The 14850-nt window shown below is 37.5% G+C and overlaps 4 protein-coding genes and 1 non-coding gene across 13 annotated transcripts; 1 reads left to right on the forward strand and 4 right to left on the reverse strand.

Annotated features, from left to right (window-relative positions):
* Positions 1–3967: 3967 nt before the first annotated feature.
* LOC126600539 (probable ADP-ribosylation factor GTPase-activating protein AGD15) lies at positions 3968–7533 on the reverse strand. Of its 9 annotated transcripts, none has more exons than XR_007615466.1 (10): positions 7070–7533; positions 6894–6952; positions 6645–6735; positions 6176–6230; positions 5867–5957; positions 5565–5766; positions 5347–5458; positions 5075–5141; positions 4756–4936; positions 3968–4508 (listed from the first exon to the last, which is right to left on the reverse strand). XR_007615466.1 is itself a non-coding variant. In XM_050267115.1 (7 exons), the coding sequence occupies exons 1-7, from the start codon at positions 7190–7192 to the stop codon at positions 5440–5442; spliced, it is 630 nt and encodes a 209-aa protein (XP_050123072.1). In that variant the 5' UTR covers positions 7193–7533; the 3' UTR covers positions 5150–5439. The 9 variants fall into 9 exon arrangements, 2 of the variants coding, with proteins under 2 accessions (XP_050123072.1, XP_050123071.1); XR_007615467.1 differs by having other exon boundaries at positions 4791–4936; positions 5327–5458; XR_007615465.1 differs by having other exon boundaries at positions 5327–5458.
* Positions 7534–7665: 132 nt separating this feature from the next.
* LOC126600540 (sufE-like protein 1, chloroplastic/mitochondrial) lies at positions 7666–8251 on the reverse strand. Its single transcript, XM_050267116.1, has one exon. It carries the CDS (start codon positions 8198–8200, stop codon positions 7868–7870), a length of 333 nt encoding a protein of 110 aa, XP_050123073.1. The 5' UTR covers positions 8201–8251; the 3' UTR covers positions 7666–7867.
* Positions 8252–8368: 117 nt separating this feature from the next.
* Positions 8369–8441, reverse strand: TRNAF-GAA (transfer RNA phenylalanine (anticodon GAA)). Its single transcript has one exon. It is a non-coding gene; the product is annotated as a tRNA-Phe (tRNA).
* A 1205-nt stretch (positions 8442–9646) lies between these two features.
* Positions 9647–10333, forward strand: LOC126599739 (protein phosphatase 1 regulatory subunit INH3-like). Its single transcript, XM_050266160.1, has one exon. It carries the CDS (start codon positions 9766–9768, stop codon positions 10105–10107), a length of 342 nt encoding a protein of 113 aa, XP_050122117.1. The 5' UTR covers positions 9647–9765; the 3' UTR covers positions 10108–10333.
* Positions 10334–10685: 352 nt separating this feature from the next.
* LOC126599737 (uncharacterized) lies at positions 10686–13241 on the reverse strand. The gene is made up of 3 exons (XM_050266157.1): positions 12561–13241; positions 12297–12421; positions 10686–11917 (listed from the first exon to the last, which is right to left on the reverse strand). The coding sequence occupies exons 1-3, from the start codon at positions 12687–12689 to the stop codon at positions 11125–11127; spliced, it is 1047 nt and encodes a 348-aa protein (XP_050122114.1). The 5' UTR covers positions 12690–13241; the 3' UTR covers positions 10686–11124.
* Between the last annotated feature and the right edge of the window lie 1609 nt (positions 13242–14850).

The raw sequence follows: 14850 nt of genomic DNA on the forward strand, positions 1-14850 counted from the left end.
TTGAGAACTTGAGAGGCAAATTCAAATAACGATACACTGACAAATTGCAATTCCTTCCAGCATGTTACTATTCTGCATGCAGAATTGAAGCTAATTAATATAAAAATTTGTAAAGTAATTAGTTGGTGGCAGAGAGAGTTGTTAGCTAGGGCAGGCAAGGACAATAATCTAGGCCGGTTGTATGATTGAATCCGTACCAATTGGCTCTCCGCGATCGACAAGATAAAAAGAAAAGAAAAACACACAAACCTCACCTCACCTCACCATCAGTGTTGGTTTAATTTCATGAGCACTGGCCTCTCGCCTGCCGCATAAAAGCAGCTTATTCTCCGATTTTTTTTCTTCTTTCTAAATGAAAAATGATATTTGTCCCAACTCATAAAATATTTCTAGGTAATATTTTCTTTCACATTTTAATTTCTATGTCCCTGCCTAGTAAAAAGAAAAAAAATTGACCATTTCTATATTCTTGTCGAATGCTATATATGAAATTAAAACAAACTAGCAATCTTTCAATTCAAGTTGCGATCACCAAACACTCACACCCACATGACACATGGCTAGCTAGGTAAATGGCAATGGTATATTATCCAATAGGAAAGGGAGATGGCCACACAGACACAGTGAGTTGTGTGAACTCGGACACAGAGAAATAGAAAAAGCCCGAAATTAATTAATTAATTAAGATTAGGTGCTTGTTCATCATGCAGTTGGTTGTTTAATTAGTTTGAATGTTACTTTCACATTGTGTGTCACATAACGCATATAACCAACATATCATTTACCGTGTGCTATGTGTATGTTACTTTTCCCATTAAATTATGCATCAATATGGTAAAAATATGATATTCCTAAAATTTTCTTACTTGTATATATATAAGCTTAATATTAAGGCAGATCTCCATCAGGAAAAACGAAACATGAGACAGAGATGATTATTATATAAAGAAACCAATTTCCATGTAATGACTCAGCCCCATCGATTCCCCTATTGCACATGATTTTGTTGGTTTGAGTTTGAAGATGACCCCTTGTAATTAATTAATTAATGTCATAGCCCTTTATAAAAGGTCCAATTAATTTTATATTTAGATGCATTATATATAGAGGTCACAGAATTAAAATCATGGACGACAAAAGCATGCATGTCTCAGTTATTAATTGAAAGATGGTTCGATTCGTTCGTGATTAATTCATGATGAAGTGAAGGGTTGTAATTAATATATATTTAGGGGTGTGCTATCCACATCTTCTTTTACTTCTCATACACTCCTTGTTAATTTATGTTATTTGATCTTCTTTAATTCCCTTGATTCAACTGCCGAAAATAAAAAAGGTGAGTAAAAAGTAAAAAGAGGTGTATGAATATCACACCCTTATATTTATTGGATATTATACATGTATCAAATTAGAAGAAGATGCTCCGAGAGAGAGAGAGAGAGAGAGAGAGAGAGAGAGAGAGAGAGAGAGAGAGAGAGAGAGATAGAGAGAGAGAGAGGGTCAACAGTTGACATGTCATTTCACTCTTATATATATTATATATGGAGAGAGAGAGGGTCAACAGTTGACATGTCATTTCACTCTTATATATATTATAGGGTAAAAGACTGTTTACTACCCTCATATTTCATGGTTTTCAACATTTAGTACATCAAGTTTTTTTCGTCTCAGAGTCATACCTAAGGTGTAAATTTTGGGACAGTCTCATACATCCATTAGTCAAACTGTTAAATCTGCCGTTAATTGTGACGTAGCGCCCATGTGGACAATAAATGGGCGCCACGTGTCATCCACGTTTTTTTTTTCCTTCTTTCTTCTTCTTCCTCCTTCTTCCTCATTCTTCCTTCCCCTTCTCCTTCTTCCTCATTCTTCCTTCCCCTTCTCCTTCTTCTTCTTCTTCTTCTTCCTCCAAATCTGGGGAAGTTTTTTTTTTTTTTTTTTTCTCTCCTTATTCTTTCTCCTTCCTCCTTCTTCCTTCCTCTTCTTCTTCTTCTTCTTCTTCCTCCTTCTTCTTCTTCTTCTTATTCTTCGACTGCAACTTTTTTTCTTCTTCTTCCTCCTTCTTCCTTCCCCTTCTCCTTCTTCTTCTTCTTCTTCCTCCAAATATGGGGAAGTTTTTTTTTTTTTTTTTTTTTTCTCCTTCTTTCTCCTTCCTCCTTCTTCATTCTTCCTTCCTCTTCTTCTTCTTCTTCTTCTTCCTCCGAATCTACCCAGATTCGGCTTTTTTTTTTTCCTTTCTTCTTCTTCTTCTTCTTCCTCCGACTGCAACTTTTTTTTTTTTTTTTTATTCTTCTTTCTCCTTCTTCCTCCTTCTTCCTTCTTTTTCTCCTTCTTCCTTCCTCCTTCTTCTCCTTCTTCCTTCTTCCTTCTTCTTCATCTTCCTCAAAAAAAAAAAAAAAAAACCTTCATCTTCCCCAGATTTGGAGGAAGAAGAAGGAAGAAGGAAGAAGGAGAAGAAGGGGAAGGGGGAAGGAAGAAGGAGAAGAAGAAGGAAGAAGAAAAAAAATAAAAACCGAATATGGGCAGATTCGGAGGAAGAAGAAGAAGAAGAGGAAGGAAGAAGGAGGAAGGAGAAGGAAGAAGGAAGGAGGAAGGAGGAGGAAGAAGGAAAAAAAAAAGAAACTTCCCCAGATTCGGAGGAAGAAGAAGGAGAAGGAGAAGGGAGAAGGAAGAAGAAGGAAGAAGGAGAAGAAGGGGAAGGAAGAAGGAGGAAGGAAGAAGGAGAAGGAAGAAGAAGAAGAAAAAAAAAAGTTGCAGTCGGAGGAAGAAGAAGAAGAAGAAAGAAGAAAAAAAAAACGTGGCTGACACGTGGCGCCCAGTCATTGTCCACATGGGCGCCACGTCACAATTAACGGCACATTTAACAGTTTGACTAACGGATGTATGAGACTACTCTAAAATTTACACTTTAGGTATGACTTTGAAACGAAAAAAACTTGATGTACTAAATGTTGAAAACCACGAAACATAAGGGTAGTAAACAGTCTTTTACCCTATATTATATATTGGAATATAATTATTGTATAGAAGAATATATATAAGAAAGCAAAGTATGAAGGGAAGTTATAAATCCATGATCTCTAGGAGCCAAATTGAAATTTTGGGTCAAATCCTTCCAATTAGATAACAACATATATATAACATCCAATTTGGTTATATATATAACGTACATGCAATGCAATTATTGATATATGTTCTTCTTCTGACATTCTCCAATTAAATTAAAACGAACCAATCGATGGAGTCAATGCGTAAGAGACCTAGACACTTGTTTTAAATCTTGTTGTACATGTAATTCTATAGTTAATTAGCATATAATCTGATGATCAACTGTTTGTAAGTATGCATGCATAATTAAGGGGGTTAAAATGAAAGTCGAATTCAGATTTCTTTTGTATTTCATAGGATTTGCAACACAGTCCTGCTACTTAGTAGTGTCGGCAAATTTGACCGTATGATTTGCAAATCTAATGAAAGCTATATGTGCCCTTATTATAATAATAATAATAGTACATTACATTACATGATCATTTATATAAAAGGCCTTTGTTTTCCCACTGTATTATTAGTTATAATATTCCTTGGATTGTGGGACTCCAATTTTCAAATCATGAATGATGAACGTCCAACTCCAAGCAGATCAATTAATTTTTTGCTCTTGTTTACTATTATGAGTTAGGAAAGAGATCCCATCCGGATCTCTCCCACCAAATCCTAGGGATCCGGAGATCCGGATCCTTAAAATTTGATTCAACAGCTAGAAACAAAACGCTCTCTAAAAGTTATAATAGTTGTAACCGTTGAATCAAATTTCAAGAGTCGGAATCTCCAAATCCCTAGGATTTGATGGGAGAGATCCGGATGGGATCTCTTCCCTAAGAGTTACGTACATATCTTCCTTTTTTTGTTTATTAATTCTTTTTCTGTCTCTGTTATTACAGAATATGAGATCGATGAAGACACGGGAGAAAAAGAAAATAAATGTTTTGATTGATTCAGATCCCATCTGATCTTCTCTTCTCCTCTTCTGTTGCAGTGTACAAGGATGGAACGAACAAGAAAGGAAAATAAATGTAGTCTTATTACAGAAGAAACTAGTTTTGGTTTTGAAGGTGATCGATGGACGTGAGAACAAACGCAAATACATACGGCGGTCAAACAACCTCATTCTTGCAAGCAAAGAAACCAATTAAGTTAATGGCATGTTCTGCAGACTCAGCCCGAGCGTTTTCTTGCATATCATCTGATACAATTCTTTTTCCTTTACACCATTTTTTCTTCTTCCATAATCCATAGTGTGCGACATTAGTACTCCCTAGAATAGGAATAGGAATAGGAATAGGAATAGGAATACGAATAGGAAAGAAGAGCAAAATCTGCCAAGATCAAATGAAAACAGCAAACCTTGATGCCCAACCCTACAATTTTAGGGTAGGAATAAATACAGAGTCAGTGCTCCCTCCAGTTCAGTTATAAACCATGGCCTTAACTCAAAAAATCATCTTCTCCTGCAAATCATGGATGATCACAAGGTTAGAGCTGAGTCTAGTGTTTACAATTTAACACTCAATTTTACATGACAGTAGAAATCATTTTTCCATGTATTAATTATAAACATGTTTTTGCCGGGGTTTTTAAGGAGGAACTACTCAAATTCAAGTTATTTTCCGTCTCCCTTTCTTCAATTTTACTACTTCCTACCCAACTACAAAAATATAAGTAACAAAAAGAAACATGTTACTATAATTTTCTTACAATCAAAAGTTTGCCAGAGTGGGGGAGTGGCATACTTCTGCTTTGCATCGTGAACATAAAGCAAGCCAAATAGGTCTGTTGTACCGTTGATCTTTTTTGTGACTGCATCACATTCCATCATAGGTGGTGGCCCCTTTGCTGGAGGTGAAGTAGTAAACTTATGATTCAAATCTAAAGAGCCCTGCAATAAACAAGGTAAATATTAACTAGTAAATGCCTTCGACTTGTCAAAAGTACCATAAAAATTACTTACAGAAGATAAGAGCATTACAAACACATTTGACAAAGCACGCAAAGAGACATGAAAGAGTAGACATACAACAAATCACGGAAGCAGATAGCTCCTGATGGGTAGTGACTTTTCTCATTCGTGTCATCTTTTCGCCACGTGAAATCAGTTATATAATAGGTTACTTGGTATGGACCTTATAAATTTTTCTTCCAGAAAACTTGGGCGAGGCCTAAGTACAGTATGATAGGTATATATTAAAGGGTAGAGGCAAATAGCAGCTTAATAATCTATGAAGTCAAATTATGGATCATATATGACAAATATTAGGCAAAAGAGAAAACCTTTTTTTGTTTCACCAGACCTAATTTCTCAATCTCATAAACTCCTAAGAAAGTGATATCGGCAACAAAGAATCTCGACTTTCTTGCTCTCATCTTTAAACAGCCAATTTTCTAAAGCTCCCTTATAGGTCTAAGAATGAGCAAGACCCATAAGAACTCAATTAAGGGTCAGAAACAAAAAATTTGAGCATTTTCATCAAGATAACATAGCAAACATAACCAGATAAAAAATCTACCCCACGGGACCTTGCCACTGTAGGAGCAGCTTCCACCAGGTTCGTAGAAAGCATTGCTTCCTCAAGAGAATGTCTCCTTGTTTTCTTAGGAGCTCCAGATGTGGCTCCACCCTTTACCAAATTGTTGGAATGGATGCTCATATCTACTGGTTCCAGAGCTGGTTGTTTTGCATTCTTCACAACCCACATTCTTCCGTCATACCTGCAAGTTCCCTAGAAAGTTAAGAGCAGAAGGAAATAATAACCAACACATTCTCCATGTTCCACATGAAGCTCATAATTAGTTTCCGAAAACAACTTACTTGGCCCGAATAAATTTCTCAGTCCCATTTCTGTCAAAATTTGGTGGCAATTCTTTTTCCCAATAACTGTTTGCCTTTTCGTTACCCATGGCTACATAAAAGTGCATAGAGAGTTATTTAGCAAGATAATGAATCAGAAGATAGTAGTCAGTTAGAAAAGATTAAAAACACACGGAAAAAATATGAATACTGAACTGATGTTTTCTAACAACTACTTTGGTTAAATGATTTCGAGGAAAAAGAGGAAAAAAGATGGCACTAAGATGACAAATAATGCATCAGTATCAGCTACCATAGTCGTGTTCTTACATTCCATAAAAGCAATCTGTTCTGGCAGCCATGTATCCAAAGTTGTAGACCGCACCTATTTCCAAGATCAACCAGGCTACGCTATTATTAGAACATAGAGTTGCAATAGTATGAAAACATATGCTACTCAAACAGATTGACAATCAAATATAGAATATTACTTAACTTTGATAAAAGTAGTCCAGTAGACCAGACCACAGGAATACCTCATAGCAGATTCAAGATGCCAATCACCATTGTCATTCAAAACATTTTCGATTACTCAGAAGGTATAAAATGGCCTCATTATTTATCTTTAACAATTTCAGAAACCAAGAATAATTCTCTAGTCATATGGCTGTTCAATTTCTTCAATGAGTACCAATCCATTTGAATTTGAGAAGCCAGGAAAGGAAAGGAAAAAAAAACCTTACCGGCACAAACAGCATATGAACTAGGAAATAGAGAAATGATAGGTATAAAAATAAACCTTTGAAATATGCACCCCAAGACTCCGATGAATTCCTGAGCATTGCATGCAAATAAATATTCCCAGGTTGACACTAGCCCATCGCGGAGCTCTGAAAGAAATACATTGCAGCACGAAGATCATGTTAATATGGACATCAAATTGCCACAATCATGACCAAACAATATGAAATATAGCCGAGAATAGCACTTGAAGACAGTAGTAAAAATATGCAACACAAAAGGAAAGAGAGGGATGTGAAATGCGTACTTGCTCCGGCAATCAGCACATTCCCTGTTTTGTGGCAGCTTAAGAAGACCTTCTAAAATCTGGAGGCACAAGTGACAACATGCAACACAACACAGAAACAATAATGGGAAATGTAAGTGTAGCACAAGAATGTGCAAGGAAAAGAGAGGGACTGAAATAGAGAAAATAAAGGAAACCTTGACGTGTTTGGCATTGAGGTCTTTCGAAACAGAGGCTTTGTTGTTCATTGTTGATAGTGTGAGTGTGTGTGCTTGTGCTCCTACCTTCGCTAGTTTGTTGGTTTGGATGATACGGGACATGAAACAACAACAACACAATAACACATACACAGCAGCAGCAGCAGCAGCAACAACAACAACAGAGGCAAGGCGTTAAGGCATGAGAGCGAAGGAAGGCAAGGCCCACGCACGGAGAGAGAGAGAGAGAGAGAGAGAGAGAGAGAGAGAAAGACAGAGACAGAAAGACAGAGAGACAGAGTGAGAGAGAGGCTGGAATGAAGGTAGAGGCTCAACTAATTCCAAGGAAAAACGGTTGGCATTCCTCAAAGCATGCCTACAATCATTTTCCATTTTCCATTATTTCCTGTTCTCTTCTATTTCTGTCTGAGTTTTTAAACTTTTGACTCTCACAAGCCTCATATTTTCATCTCTCTCTCTCTCTCTCTCTCTCTCTCTCTCTCTCTCTCTCTCAATACTTGCAAAATGCAAAACATTCATTCAAGCGCAGACCGCAACTGAAAACTGCAAAATTATAATCAAAGCGCATAGCATAATTCTGGAAGAAACAAATTGGATGTATAACTAAAATATAAGCAAGCATTTCAATTTCACATTTAAAACCAACAAAAAATACATAATATATAATAATAATAATAATCTGACAAATCCTGCTGCATAGATAAAACACTAGCGAGTACCAATCAGCAATTGGATTAACCACAAGAGAGTTTTCATTCGGTGGAATTTCGAATCCTATTATTTGGGGTTGGGGGCAATCTCTTGCGGAGTCTTGGCCACGATGGACAGCGCGTGGAGGCCGGACTGGAGCTCGTCAGCCAAGGCATCGTAGACCATGCGGTGTCGTTTCACCAGGTTCTGCCCCTCGAATTTTGGGGACACGACCTTGAGGTTGAAGTGAGTTTCGCCATTGGCATTGGCCTTGTCTCTCATGGCGGCATGGCCAGCGTGCTGATGCGACACGTCTTCAATCTCCAAAACGCTCGCTTCCAACGCCGTCTGCAATTTCATTCTCATTCTGCTCGCTCGTGTCAGCTGCGACACCACCGTCCCTGCTCCTCTCGATCCCATCTCTCTTTCTCCGCTCTCCAGCACCGCCACACTCAGAATAGGTCAAATTCATATATTAATTATTTTCTTAAGTTTTTTTTCAATTGAAAAATAAATAAAAATAAAATAACGCTTGAAAAAAAAATAAAAATAAAATAACGAATTGAAAAAAGAAAAAAATATTCTATGTGCGGTGAAGGTGGATCGAACACCTGACCTTCAGATCTTCAGTCTGACGCTCTCCCAACTGAGCTATCCCCGCAATCGATGGCAGTTCACTTGGGTATATAATTATATCCATACACCGGCCATTTCCTTTTCAACTTAACAGAATAAAAATTCAAATGACGTTTTTATTGGGAAGATGTTATTAGCACTCAAAAAATCTCATTCTACACTCCTCACAAGTATATTTTTCTTTTAAATTATATAAAGTTTTGAGTGTAAAATGAGATTTTTGGAATGCCAATAACAATTCCCTTTTATTAATTAATTAATTAGAATTTGATAAACATTAGTTAATTGGTATGTATACATGGTTATGGTGGTCCATTATTTATTGTAATATTTGACAACATATGCGCCAAATCCAAAAGCCACAATCACGGCAGCCGCCGGCACAAGCTTCACTGCAACATCTTTTCCCATTTTCAAATTTGTAGAAACTATAATCCTTTGGCTCTTAAATTCGTAGCTTGTTGATTTATTAAGATCATAATCACTACTTTGATCGTAATTAGTAGTTGCGGTTGTTGCTGATTTTTGTTTGTCAATGGCATTGTTATTGTGTTCATCTGCAGCTGCTGCTACGACTTTTTCATGGTAATGATCATCATGTGCAACCGACATTATAATTGTAAGAACTCCTGCCTTGTCAAACTTAGCGCGAACGTCATTTGGATCGCACTTGTCTGAAAGTTTGATTTCTTTGTGGAAGCGACTCCGTGTGTTTTCATTAGTTTCCTTCAAAGGACGTTCGCCATGGTTTGTAACGATTCCCATACTATTCGTCTCATCCTTCAAGTGTTCCTTTCTAAAGCCTGATCGACATCGATCAGTACAGTAAGTACAAGAATTAGTTAACAAAATTAAGCAATATCAAATGATCATTCAAATCAACTTGTATCCAAGGGAATTAGATCCTCTCCGGATCTCTTTACTGGAGATCAATGAATATTAACCGTTTATCAAAGTTTGTGCAGTCACAATTTTTATATTTTTTACGAAAAACAAAACGGCTTTACTTTTAAAAATATAAAAAAAATATTTAATTATGACCACACGATCTTTAATGAACGATTAATATTCATTGATCTCGGGATCCGGAAGGGATCTAATTCCGTATACAAGTACGCATGAAATATAATTTACGCAAAATGAAAGTAGGAGGAAGAAGCAAGCAAGCAAGTGTCGGTGAGCGGTTAGAACGGTCAAAGGTAGACAACTCTAATCTAAATAAATAAGAGAAGAAAGAAAAAAGAAAAGAAGAAAAAAAATCGGAAAGGGAGGCAAAAAAGACCTGGTACCGAGTGAACCAGGCCAAACGCCTTTGCGATAGACGATTGATTTCGATTTGCGATTGAAGCATGAGCGGCGGCGGCGGCAGAGGTAGAGGCAGAACAGCACCAACGACGAGCGGGAGCTTGACGACGACCATCACCCTTGAGAACGCGGGCGCATCGTCGTCGCAATCGGAAGGTGTGGTGCTGAGGCTGAATCGGAAGAAGAAGCAGGTGTCGTGGAAGGAAGGGACGGTGGACAACGAGTTCATGCAGAAGAAGAGCTCCAAAAAGTGCTGCATCTTCCACAAGCAGAAGCCCTTCGACGAGGACGACAGCGACGATGACGAACACCATCACCGCCACGACCACGATCACGACCATCACCCCTCACCTTCTTCTTCAGGCATTAACAGAAACGCCGTCTGATCAGTAATATTGTGGATCTGTGACGATGTTTGTAATGCGCCTAGGTGTTTGTTAGAAGGAGAAGGGGCTAATGAATTAGGTTTAGGTTTTGTGAGTGATAAAACAAAGAATTGTAATGCCCCAAAATCCTTGTGATATGTAGTAATTTGTCGATGTTGGTTTTCGTCAATTGAGAATTGATATATGGTGCTGATGAATTTCAGTAATGTTGTTTTTTAATCCAAAACTTGTACAAATCTTGCATACAAGTGCAATCTGTTAGATTGTTTTCGCTGTTGAAAGTTCAAAAAGGGAAGAAAAAAAGTTCACAACCAAATGTTTGCATCAAATGTTTCTGATAACAATTGGTTTGCTTCCTAAGCTCATTGAATTCAATTGTCTCCGCCCTCAAATGTGCAAACCACCGTCGGTCGGAGCCCGAGCATGAGGCCATAGACATGGGCTGGAGCCTGGAGCCTGGAGCCTGGAGCCTGGAGTGGTGGGTGGAGGCAAAGTTGCTTCTTACTGAGAGTGTCAATATAAAGCCAGTGAGCACAAACCACCAATAGAAGATGCAACAGATGAAGTAGAAGAGAGTGTTGTGCTAACAAATTCAATCTACATTGCCAATAAGCAACAAACAATTCTCACATACATTATACAACGAATAACACATAACATGACCCAATACAAGAAGCCAGATTCCTATTTTTCGATACAAATTACAAACTAACACATGACAGCAAACAAGAACAAAACAATAAATAATTTGGCCATATACCAATACCATCTCCTTTTCTCAAGCTGCGGCATGGCATCTACTGTTTCACACTTTATATGCTGTTATAAACATAGTGCTGCATGTCATATCTTATTCACTTTATTTTCCTTCTATCCTCTCCTTGTCAAGTATATTTAATATTGCACCAGCTCTAGAATATGTATGCCTTTGGCGTAATCTGTAGCTGAGAAATTTTCAGCCAACTGGATCGAGTGTAAGGAAACAAATCGATGATATCACAGTGCTAATGAATTTCTCTAATCAAGGGCAGTTTTCCAGCGGCCAGTTATTGGCTTTGGTAAGCCATCAAAGATTGGTCTGGCCATCGTTGCACTTGACAGAGCTTGAATGTCTTGTGTCAAGCTCCACCTTGAAGTTGGCCAAATTGATGATGTGTTATTACCGTCTTGGTCTTTTAAGCTTGGTGTGCTTGACGACTTCTGAACCACAGCCATTTCGTCTGTCATGACAGTGATAGAATCCCCCATGCCCACCGGAATAGAGTTCAACCATCCTGACTCCGAATCAGATGGCAGCGATGCTCGGCTTGATGACTTCTGCCTCATGGCTAAACCATTTCCTGTTGAAGCTCTGGTCCCACCACTGTTTTCCCCTTTCAACAACTTTTCAGGTGTGACAGCCCCATTATCAACTTCAGCTTTCTGACGCCTCCGGACTGATTTGTCATCAGATTTCTCACCCTGCCCATTTCCAAGTTCTGCTGCAAGGTAATCAGCCATTGCACCATTATCCGACAACAGATCAATGGAAGAATGTCTGGACTTCTTAGGGTGACTTAGAGGGTCAGATAATGGTGAGACCGCACTTTGATCAAAGGATTCAGAACTTCGACTTCTGTAGACAGCCATCTCGGTGCCTTCCGCTTTTCCCTTCAAGTTTGGAGATGTTAGACCATAGTATTTCTGTAAAGTGCTCATTGCTGTAGTGGCCTTCTTCTCATTGGGAGGTTTTGAACCCACAGAAGAGCAGAATGGTTCTAGCACAATAGATTGGCCAAGACATGGGGTGGATTTTTCAACGTCGTTTTCTCTGCAATAAGTTATACAGATGATTAGCTTTACGTAAAGCGGCAGCTATAGAGAGAGAGAGAGAGAGAGAGAGACTAAGAGGCACTTGAGCATCCATTCCGACATGAAAGTTGGTAAAGAAAACGTCATAACTTAAGAAGAAATGCTTCAACCTTGTTATAAACAATAAAGAGTCTTAAGGAAGGAACCCTAACATCAAGTTTTCAGGAATAATAAATCTACGCTAGCAATGGTATTCCGAACATAGAGACGTAACAAGTAGCATGTTAAAATGTAGGATTCAGATCAAGAGTCAAGAGTCACATTAAAAAGATGATATCTCTTCTCTTTCTTGTTATAAATTGTTGGAAATCGGAATGAGAGAAATGAGAAGATGTTACCTTGTGGTTGTGGTTGGAGAAGGAACAGAGGGAGGATGTCTTCCGGGCAAAGGTATTTTCAAGGTGTTCAAAGCGAACATTTGAAGATCCGTAGCAAACCCATTCATCCTTTTAATGTCACACACCTGTTTAGTGTTTACCATTTATCAATTCCATACCAATTTTTGGCAATTAAGACTAGTAAGCACTAAACGTAATTAGGAACAATGCGCAGGCAGGGCAGGAAGCTAATTAAAAAAGGTATATCAGAGAAAAATTGGAAACCTCGACGCCGTATTTGATGGCAACGCCGGCCAGTGTGTCCATCTTTGAGACTTGGTGCTCTATGTAATTCTTGCCGCCGCCGCCTCCTCCTCCATTATTCTCGGCCGACCTTGTATTGGAAGGAGACATAATTGATATGCCTCTTCTTCTCCGATCTCTCGTCCCTTGGCAGCTGTAGCTGAGTGCCGAGTGCCGAGTGCCTCAAATCCAATCCAAATCCAATGGGACTTCGGGGGTAAGAGAGTTTTTCAGAAAGCAAACCGACACAAAACCAGATCCATACAGTAATACAAGAGAAAGAATAAAAATAATATTAAATTGTAAAGAAAAATCAAGTCCACAAAAAAGTCAAATACTTGGCCTTCTTCTTCTTCTTGTATGGTGATGGTGATGGTGATTGTGCTGCTGGAGAAGAAGCATCAGGCAGACAGTTGTTATTTGATTTTTCAAACATTCAAAATAAAATAATAATATTATATTTTCCTTTGACGCGGAATGACAGAGTTGAGTTGAGTTGATGGAGGACTTGAGGAGGACAGCGGACAAGAGAGAGAGGGAGAAGCCGAACCGACTACCGACACATCTCTCAGGCTCAGCAGCAGTAACACTCAATCATTTCTTTCATTTTATTTTTATGCCTAATATTAGATTATTAGAGAATCACCTATCTGTTCTTCTTTCATTTTCTATCTCTTTTCTTCATTTGTGCAATTCTTGGCTTTGATTGGTCTAATAGGGCACTCTTCTGGAGCAGATTTATGTGGTGATACAGTAGTTGAAAAATAATTTTTATTGAAAAAAAAAAAAAAAACTAGGATTTAAACCTTGTAGTGAAGTCTTTTAGTATTTTAAGCTCAAAATTAAAAATTTCGCCAATTTTCATTAATTGTTAGTATATTAGGCTTGCATACGAGACTAAAACGATAAAATTAACCTCAAATGTAGCATCACACACTAACAAACGGAGGGTTCAACTTTAGCCTAGGGTAATGTTAGGGTGACTAAATTTAAAAGCAAAATTAGCAAACTAAATGATGTGTCACCAATAAGAATGAACACGTTTATCAACGGTTAAGGAATAAACCAACTCTCAACTTCAATGTAGTTTAGTTTTAAAAAAATTTCTCCAAATTTAATCTCCCTAGTCTCCAAATTTATCACATGTTAGTAATTAACAAAAAATTAGATAAAATCTTTAATTTTACACATAAATCTTAACAAACTTCACCTCTTACCATAATTTTTTTTCTATCTTAATCGTCTTATATAGCATTTTGTATCGTACGATAAAGTCACGCGAAGGAACGACTCTCCCAGTCCCACCTCCGGGCCCCACCCTCCTTCTCGTAGTCGTATGCGTATATGTATTTGCATTCCCACTTAGACTTGCTTCCCCCTACATACGGTTGGAAGCTTTTTTTTTTTTTTTTTTGGAGAAGAGCACAACGGGGGCACAAGGAGGAGGAGAAAAAGAGGGACAATGTTGAACTATTTCATTAATGCATGTGATAGAGAATAGAATTCTCTCATCTCCTTTTATATTCTCATCTCATTTCCTTCTTTCTTCTCACATTTTGCTTTTTGTCTTTTTGTTTCTATAAAAAAATCAATACAAGATGTTGATGTACCTTAATCGTAACCGTTCAAGTAAAAGATAATGAATGAAGAGAAAAAATCATTCTACGTGATATAGACCTACCGACTCAACTTCATCACAATAAGTTAGTAAGTCATCCTAACATAGATATATAAATATATAGGTAAAGTGATGATTTAGTCCCTGAACTATCAACTCAGTGAAAATTAGGTTCCTAAATTATTTTTTCAGTAAAATAAGTCCCTAAATTCATTAAAATTGCTAATGTCATCCCTACTAACTATTATATTCAAAGTTATTTTATTTAATTTTTCGTCAATTAAGTCACTTGACACACTTTAGAGTGTAATATTGTTCTTTTCTCGCCTATAAGCCCTTAACATTTAATATAAATTGCAAATCTAACGTCTTATTTACCTTCAAAAGTTCACTCCACACACTATTTCTTTATGTAAAATTATCAAGTTACCCTTCAATGTGTATCACATGCAAGTAACATGACTTAAATTGACGGAAAATTGAATTTAAGCTTTGAATATAATATTAAGGATGTAACTGGCACATTTTTATAATTCAAGGACTTATTTTTCTGAAAAAAATAGTTTAAAGACCTAATTTTCATTCATGTGATAATTCATAGACTAAAATGACAGTTCACCATACATACATACATACATACATACATACATATAT

This window comes from Malus sylvestris, chromosome 14, assembly GCF_916048215.2.
Source record: "Malus sylvestris chromosome 14, drMalSylv7.2, whole genome shotgun sequence".
In the NCBI taxonomy this organism is placed as follows: Eukaryota; Viridiplantae; Streptophyta; class Magnoliopsida; order Rosales; family Rosaceae; genus Malus; species Malus sylvestris.